Raw genomic sequence first — 8752 nt, 5'->3', positions numbered from 1 at the left:
GCCGGATGGGGAGGGTGATATTATTGTCACGGCACGGCCTCAGCCAGGTTACAGGCTGAGGCGGCACCTGTCAGCAGAGAGAGTGTTGGGGCGGTAGGAGTAGAACGAAAGCTCTACTATGTCCTCCCGGTGGGGGCTCCTCACTGGTAGGTGAGTCAGTAGGATACAGCAGTGACAACAGTAGGATGTGGGGAGGAATCAGTTGTCATATTGACTTAATTGGGGAGAGAAAGGGGGTAACATTTTTACAAAATACTAAACTGTCCCTTGTCTAGACTGGATGAACAGTATTTTCTCTGACATAACTTTAAAACGACATGCTAAGTCAATAAACAACAAATCAATGCCCGCCCTCTCTTGCTCCACAGGAATAATAAGGAGAAAATCACGGTAGCCAAGGGCATACCCATCCAAACAAAACCACAGCATTATCATTGACATCTCAAACAAAGTCCCACGGGTTTAACGGCTTGTCATTTAGCAAGGAATTGAATCTCTCTGTAACACTTATCCCCCTCCCTCCCTCCCTCCCGCTCCCCCCTCCCTTTCCTCACTCACGCCTCTCCCCCACACCGCGCTTTACCTCAATGATGTCAGCATTTGTCCGGCTCTCGTGGGGCTCATTATATTCGGTGTACTTGAGCAGAACCTTGTCCATGTCTGTGCTGGCGTACTGGAACAGCTTGTTGGAGTGGTTGAAGATGATGAGGGCGATCTCGCAGTCGCACAGCACACTGAGCTCGTAGGCCTTCTTCATCAGACCAAACTTCCTCTTTGTGAACGTTACCTGGGGATGACAGACAGACAGACACACAGACAGAGAGGGAGGGAGGGAGGAAGGGAGGGGGGAAGATGAAAATAAAATAAATGTAATAATAATTGGGACGACAGACTGTGTGTGTGGGGGGAGGGTGTGTGTGTGTGTGTGTGTGTGTGTGTGCGCATGTGCATGCGTTTTGTAAGACGCTCTATGTAAGAGAATATCGTTGTTGTCGGGTGGAAACCTTGTATGTCCAAAACCGTTTGTTTTGTATTTATCGTTTTAAAGAAATATTTAAAAGATCGGCTATTTTCACTAGTTCTGTGCGACGGTCTTGCATGATGAAAGGAGGGCCTTACTTTATGAAAAGAATTGAAACTTGGAGATACAAGGTTTCTGCCCGACAGTGACAATATGGGAATGTCAACAGTACAGATGTATCGAGGAACACAGCTTATAACACAGACTCCTTCGGAGAATCATAACACAACTTAAAATCAATCTCTTCCTCTCTCTCTCTCTCACACAAACACACAAACACACGTGCCACACTCTTGTGTGCCACCGACATCACACACGCTCGCTCACACACAGATCTTTTCGAGGAGGCACTTGAAGTGTGAACAAACATCACATCAAAAGACAGCGGTGTTGCGGTACCACAGCTCTGGTTAATTAAAGGCGTCACTGGCGGGGTCGGTGCGAGTCCCACCGCGCTTATTGGTTGGTTTAGTGCTCCTCTGGTGTACTGGGTGGCATTTAACGATACAGGGAGATTTGGCTTTGTTTGGTTTCAATTGGCTGGATCACAGACACACTCACACACACACACACACACACACATACACACACACAGAGAGAGAGAGAGAGAGGGGGGAAAGCGAGTTGAGAGATTGAAAAGAGACGCGGCGAGAGCGAGATCGAGAGAGAGAGAGACCGACTGACACGACAGCTGCCATGTGAGACCTTGTCTCCATCTCTCTTTCAACCACCCTATCCATCCATCTCTCTCTCTCTCTCCCCTCCTCTCTCCTTCTAATTGCTTCAGCACCCGCCATGTTACACTGATGTCTCTCAGTGGGGCACGAGGCAGCCCTCCCCTCCCCTTCTCCTCCTCCTCCTCCTCCTTTACTCCTTCCCTCTCCTCTCCTTCCTTCCGCTCTCTCACATTCTCTCGCCCTCATTTTCTATTCCTCTCCTCTTCTCTCTCCTCAACTCCTCTCTCCATCCTCTTTCGTTTTCTCTCACACCCTCCCTTCCTCCTCGCCACCGCCACCACCACCACACACACTTTCACTCACTCATTGCTTCCCGCTGCCACAAATCAAATTATATTGGGGTCGTATCCATTGGCAACCGTCTACCACATCCCCCCCCCAGCCCCGCCCCCACGTGCGCTCCACCCCCATTTCCCACCTCATCACACACTCCTGCCATCCTCGCTCCTCTGATTTTCTCTCTTTTTTTCACCTTCCTCTATATCTCTCTCTTTATTTTGTTCTTTCATCTCTGTATCTCACTGTACCATCTCTCTATTTCTCTATTTCTCTCTCTCTCTCTCTCTCTCTCTCTCTCTCTCTCTCTCTCTCTCTCTCTCTCTCTCTCTCTCTCTCTCTCTCTCTCTCTCTCTCTCTCTCTCGTGCACATACACATGAACTGTGAGAGCAGAAGTACTCAATAGTGTCAGAATATGGAAAATCTGGGGTCGGCTTGAAGCGGGTAATGGTGACAAGGTGACAAGGTGACAGTGGGGACGACTGGTGTCATGTAGTGCGCTGCCACAAACACCACAAATTACTTATAAGATCATTCGTCCTCACTAACAAAAACAGAACAAAAGCACTACATTTTGTTTTGTTCATTTTGCACGTTGGGTTCTTTTCTTCTCTGGTTCTTGTGTTTTCGATGCAAACACCGCCATAAATCAGCTCATAGTAATTGACATTAAGAATAGAAGTGTGAGGTAACCAATGGCAACTGAAGAATAAAACAGCCTCAGTGCAGAGAGAAAAGGACAGTTAAGTCAAGTCGAATTTATATAGAACCATTTCATACACAGTAAACTCAGAGCCTCACTTCCACAAACAAGAGAATGTACAGATACTGTATACAATGTACGGCATTCATTGTGTTAACATAGTACGCTACCATACAGCTAAGCTATTTGTGCTAATAAAGAAAACGACACAACATTTCAGCAGTGAGCACAACCTCAGTAGTTGATGTTCGCACAGTGCGGGCATCACGCCGCGTGCGAGCGCTATGGACAAGTTATCCAAAGTGTTCCCTGTGGGCCCGGCCCCTTAAACCAGCTTTACAGAGGACACAGGTGTCGCTCAGTCATCAGTTAGTTTGTTCCAGAGAGAAGGACCAGTGGCTAGTATGCACCTTCACCAGATTTAGCTTTTATTCAGGTACAGTTATTAGATCAATGTCTGATGATCTGAGAGGTATAATTGCTTTATATTGTAGGCAGTGAGCAGGTCACAGCTGTATGATTCAGTAGCTAAACCATTGTGTGCATGGGCATGATTGTGGTCATGTGACCAGACCAGCGGAAACCACAATGCTGTTCTCTGTTTTGCACCACATCTGTGTCATTTGGTGTTGGATTCTACTCATACTGTCATACACAGTATCATCAGAGTGTAAAATGCAGGTCAGCTTTTACACTCTGAGTTAAATGAACCATTCAGATGATAATGTGTAATTTTTTGTCATCAATATCAAATTCATACAATAGAAAATAGAAAAGTGTGCTCAATTACATGACACATTTTTGAATAGCTTACAGTATGCTTAAGATTGTTCAACATGTGTTGTGTTTGGTTAATTTGTGTCATGTATCTTATTTATGATATTGAATTACGTTTTTTTACTCAATTCAACTTGTCTTCACAGGGTAGCAATTGTGTTTTTGTTAAACATAATGTTTCATACTTAAAATTGAGGGTTAGGTTTTTGTGTTTTCATTCAACAAAGCAAAGTGTTGAGAAAACAATTTATACTTTAAGACTTTTAGAAAAGGCTGAATTTGAAAATGGTATTGTCATCCCAACAACAGTTATTCAGCCCTAGTTCTTCTCTCTATACTGTAGCACTGTTCAACTTCTAAAAGCTCCAAGCCTTCAATTGTATATTTGTATTTGTTCTTCTTAAACTTCCAAGCGCAGCTCCAATCTGAATATATTGAGTGCTTACAGTATAACATCCTTAGAGTCAAGTCAACACAAACACAGTGACAGACTACTTCACACTTCACAGAAGTACACTGAAGGAAGCTCAACAACACAACAACAACAGAACAAGAAGCATGTGCAAACTATTCTCTCTTCTTCCCTTCTCTATCATACAGTATAAACAGCAAACTCTTGAGAGTACATTTTAATTCAATGCCATACTATGAATTTGGGCTCATTCTACAGTTGCGTTAAAGTTCCACTGTATCAAAGACAAACCAAACACATCAATTGCAAACACAATATAATAATGCATTTGCACTAACTGGCTCAAGTCACTGTGAGTGGAATGATAAAGCAAAAAGTCAAAAACTAAACAAATAAAACACTCACTACTATGTTAGAAAAGCATGACCCTGGTCAAAAGATAGCATTTGATCCTGAAAGTATGGTGCTATAAACTAGACAGAGCATTACCTCAGCCACCATTGACAAATACTCTTGCCACCTGATACCAGTGCGAGCTCCATTAAACAGAATTGTCTCCCATCAGAGATCGTTTCATGTTCCCAGCCTGATTGTGCACTGCTGAATAACGCACCACCATACTGCTTGAAACCCTGGAGGCATAGTTTTGTCTCCTGTATGGAAATGAAACCTTTTAAGATTTATGAGGGAAAAAAATGAGGATTAATTTCAGGCCCTTGGGTCTCCTAGTGTCTTAACTTGCAGCCCCTCCTCACTCTCTCTCAACGGTTGCAATATCTCTGTGGTTATTATGTGCAGGAGCTAATAGCGCACAATATGATCTGCAGACTAACTCACTCTGTCTCACACCATCTCCCTGTCTGCTCTGTCTCTCTCGTTCTGTCTGTCTCTCTCTTCTGGAAGGCAGGCACATCAAATCCATTACCCAATCTGCTCAATGGAGCAAAGCCCATTTACCAGTTAGAACCATTTTAGATGGATCGTTTACCCTTTCATCCTCTGCAAACAATGCTGTGATGTAACCGGAGCATTTTTTGAAAGAATTTCACACTTTCCTGTGTTTTCACCGAAACAGGACTGCAGAAATCCCGTGCAGGAGTCACACGATCTTCATAAAACATGATACCATTGTTCTGCTGTGACACTGTGGAGCGCTCAACATCCAAGTCATGTGATGCTACATGGGACATGCAAACAGTACACATCCTTGTGGGAATATTGTTCACGTGAGCAGGGGTGTCGTACCAAATTCTGGGCCCTGGGTACAAGGATTCACTGCGGGCCCCCCATGAATGTTCTTCATGGGGGTGGGTGGGTTAACCCGTTTAGACTGGGAACGCATTATTTATTACACATTATTGTGTGCTTTAACTATTGAAAAATAGCAGATATACAAGCTCACAGTGCGGCACCAAGTGCCGTGCTGCAAGCTTGTAGATCTGATATTTTTGAAAAATCTTGTACATTTGTGCAAATCTTTGAATATTTCAAATTCTTCTAAGGTTTTTTGAGAAAAACATGCTTCCCATCTCAAAATATTTCGTTCCAGGGACCCCCCAGAAGCAAAACTTGAGTTACAAATGTTCGCTTAAACAAATACATATATTCAAAGATTTGCAAACATTTTCACGACTTTTAAAAAATAGCAGATCTACAAGCTCGCAGTGAGCTTGTAGATCTGCTATTTTTCAATATCTAAATAATTAAGGCCCCTCCTCCACCTTGGGCCCTCTAGTAACTCAGTCCCACTTTTCCCCCCCTTGTGACGCCCCTGCACGTGAGGGTCACACACACACACACACACACACACACACACACACACACACACACACACACACACACACACACACACACACACACACACACACACACACACACACACACACACACGCAGTCCAACCTGTCTGTTGCGTTCGTCGGTGATCCGCTGGATCTGAATCTTTTTCCTCCCCATGGTTCCGGTGTGGCGGTGGGAGGGGCGATGGAAGGGGGCGTGGCGAGGTCAAAGGTCACAGCTGTCCTGAGGGGGGGGGGGGGGGGGGGGCTGCTCTGGTGCCAAGCAGGCGCTGAGTGTGGTGGTGGGCGTCCCGGTGGGGTCCTTGTCGAGGCTTCTCTTCCTCTCTGCTCCACCTGTCTGAGGCAGCTGGGCTGGAGGCTCTCTTACCCCCGTAGACTAAAAAAAAAAAAAAAAAAGTGGAGGCGGAGGACAGAAGTAATGGGGTTGATGTGCGCTGCCCTTTTCAGACCATGGTCCTCCGTAGCCTCGTCCGCTCTCTCCCAGGCTGAACTTGGATCCTCTCTAACCCCCCGTTGGTGACTTCTGCTGGAACTCCTGGAAAACAAGAGGAGAGTCATTCATCAGACTCATACACTGGGAGAAGGGGAAAAGAGGCATTGTTTGTCTAACGTGACCCACTTTGGTTTCTGTCAACATCGCCCCAGCGTTAACCCTTCCGAGTATGAGAGAAAACAACATGCAGGAATTTAAAGAAGAAGTTCTGCACCATCACATTAGTGGGAAGATACGTTGTGTGTGTGTGTGTGTGTGTGTGTGTGTGTGTGTGTGTGTGTGTGTGTGTGTGTGTGTGTGTGTGTGTGTGTGTGTGTGTGTGTGTGTGACTGTGTGTGGAGTGGGGGCTGAATTGTACCGCACACTACGGAGCGAGAGAGCCCCCCGAGGGCCTGTATGGAGGGAGGCTGTGCTGTGTCAGCTTCATTAGAGGCATCACCGCCACATCACTGATCCGCCAGTTGCCCACGGCAACTGGCTGCCCAGGCCGCCCGGCCCGCCTGACATGCCGCATGTGGTTCCCAAATCGAAGGCAGCGCGGAGAGCGGAGTGCCGAGCAGAGAGCACCCAGTGCCAAGCACCCAGTACCCAGTACCCAGTACCCAGTACCCAGAACCTTTGGATGCTGGCCACGGTGAGCCTGCTTGCGACTGGGTGCTGCACCCCCAACAGTACGATGTTCACATTGGATAGCAGACTGAGTATTAGGTCCGGTAATAACATTATAACATTATGCGCTGTTAGTTAAACTCCAGTGCACTCGCTTAATTCCATGTGACGCCGTGAAAGAGGGAGGCTAGGAAAAACATGTCTAATTCAAGATGGTAATATTTAACTAACCATGAAATAAGGTGGGGGTTATGATATATATGCAAGGATCTCTTATAAAAACACAGAAAGGAGACATTAGGAATTTTGATTTAAAAGGGGAAAAGGGCAAAGGAAAAGGCCCTGAGTAGTGTCTGTGCATACATGCAAACTCATGAATGAACAAACAGACAGACGGCATGCAGCGACCGAGGAATGGCAACAGAGGCAAAGGCCCGTTTATAAACCCCACTACTACTATTTGTGGTTCAGCCTTAAAAATAGCTCCCTCTATATATACATCCAGACTGTGTGTAGACGCACACTCACTCACGCACACGCAGCCACATGACAGTGGGTGCCGAGTCACTGCAATAGAACCAGAGCATCTGGAAAGCCTTGAGTGCAGACACCATACCAACCAACTCTACCACATTGCTTGCATTCCCCATACCTGGGAGATCGGTAGCAAATACTACACCCCCAATTTACGTTCATTCTAGTGAAACAATGAATATACAGTACTATACTTGTGCCATGACTAAGAGAGACTTTCGTTTTATGCTGCTCTGTGCACAATTATTACATCGCAATTATTTTTGCATAATCGTTTCCATGTGGAACATGTTCATACTGCACATTTTGAGACATTTTCAAAAATATAGTAGAAATAGCAGATCAACAAGCTCATGAAGCCAATGCGTCATGAGCTTGTAGGTTGCCCTTTCCACAGTTCATTTTTTGAAAGTATACAATCATTAAATATGTCAGTAATTTCTTTGCATATTTTGGTTGTCTGCCATGTGCTTCAAAGCCTAAACGCTAAACAGAAATATAATTTGTATTCTTCCAGTGTTCAATGACAATAGTGCAATTAAATCGTTAATCGCAATTATTTGTGTGACAATGAATCGTTTAAAAACGTGTAAAAATATCATAATCGTGATAGCCCTGGTGCACACCCTCTATGTTTTGAACGCCTAACATGTACAGCAAAAGTGTCTTGATCCTTGCTTCCTTTTCTCTCTTTCGTTTTTTTGGTTTGTTTTTTGTTCTTGTTGTTTTGTTTTCTCTCACAATTTTTGAAATTTTCATCTTAAATCTGTTTTTGTAAAAGGGTATGCCAAATAAGCTTTGCTTCAGCCTATGCCTTTTTGGTCAGAAATGTGGTTTTATAATTTGACTACATTTTCTTTGTATTCACCATGAAAAATTGTATGAACACACTTGCTTCGAGTTGATGCAATTTGTTAAGCCCGGATGATGAGTTTCCTACATGAATTATGCACTGCTTGCTTGACTCAGAGGCAGGGCGACGGGAAGGTCAGTTAGTAGGGTGTTTTGTGTGTCAAAAATGTTTAGTAAAAACCTTGATAAAAGAACTACAAGAAGAATGACCCCTGATTTTACAAGGGGATTCTCGACAAGGACTATTTTGCCCACGAGGGACGGACAATAATTGCATTATTACATTACAAAGGCTTCAATATTCATGAAATACAAGCTGTATCAAAATGTTTTACTAGAACACGGTGTGTGCTCATTACCACTCTGCAGCACTCATTAACGGTGGTGTAAAGTAACTTAATACTGTACTGTACTTACTTTGAGGTATTTGTACTTTACTGGAGTGTTTCCAATTTCCAACACTTTTACTTCTACTCCACTACATCTCAGATCCAAATATGGTACTTTTACTCCACTACTTTTATTTGGAAACTTTAGTTA

The 8752-nt window shown here is 44.4% G+C and overlaps 1 protein-coding gene across 2 annotated transcripts in view; it reads right to left on the bottom strand.

Annotated features, from left to right (window-relative positions):
- Positions 1–6025, bottom strand: part of mef2d (myocyte enhancer factor 2d) — a gene marked incomplete at its 3' end in the record, with an annotated part of 46110 nt that extends 40085 nt beyond the window's left edge. For both annotated transcript variants that reach the window (XM_080752935.1, XM_080752936.1), the window contains exons 1-2: positions 5828–6025; positions 584–787 (exon numbers count right to left, since the gene is read on the bottom strand). In XM_080752935.1, coding sequence (XP_080609061.1) covers positions 584–787; positions 5828–5881 — 258 coding nt within the window. In that variant the 5' untranslated portion in view covers positions 5882–6025. The remainder of the gene's footprint in view (positions 1–583; positions 788–5827) is intronic.
- Positions 6026–8752: the final 2727 nt, after the last annotated feature.

This window comes from Nannobrachium achirus (genome assembly GCF_963921795.1).
Source record: "Nannobrachium achirus genome assembly, chromosome: 2".
NCBI lineage: Eukaryota > Metazoa > Chordata > Actinopteri > Myctophiformes > Myctophidae > Nannobrachium > Nannobrachium achirus.
Note: the sequence above shows the minus strand (reverse complement) of the source record. Positions and strands in the feature narration are given on the sequence as shown.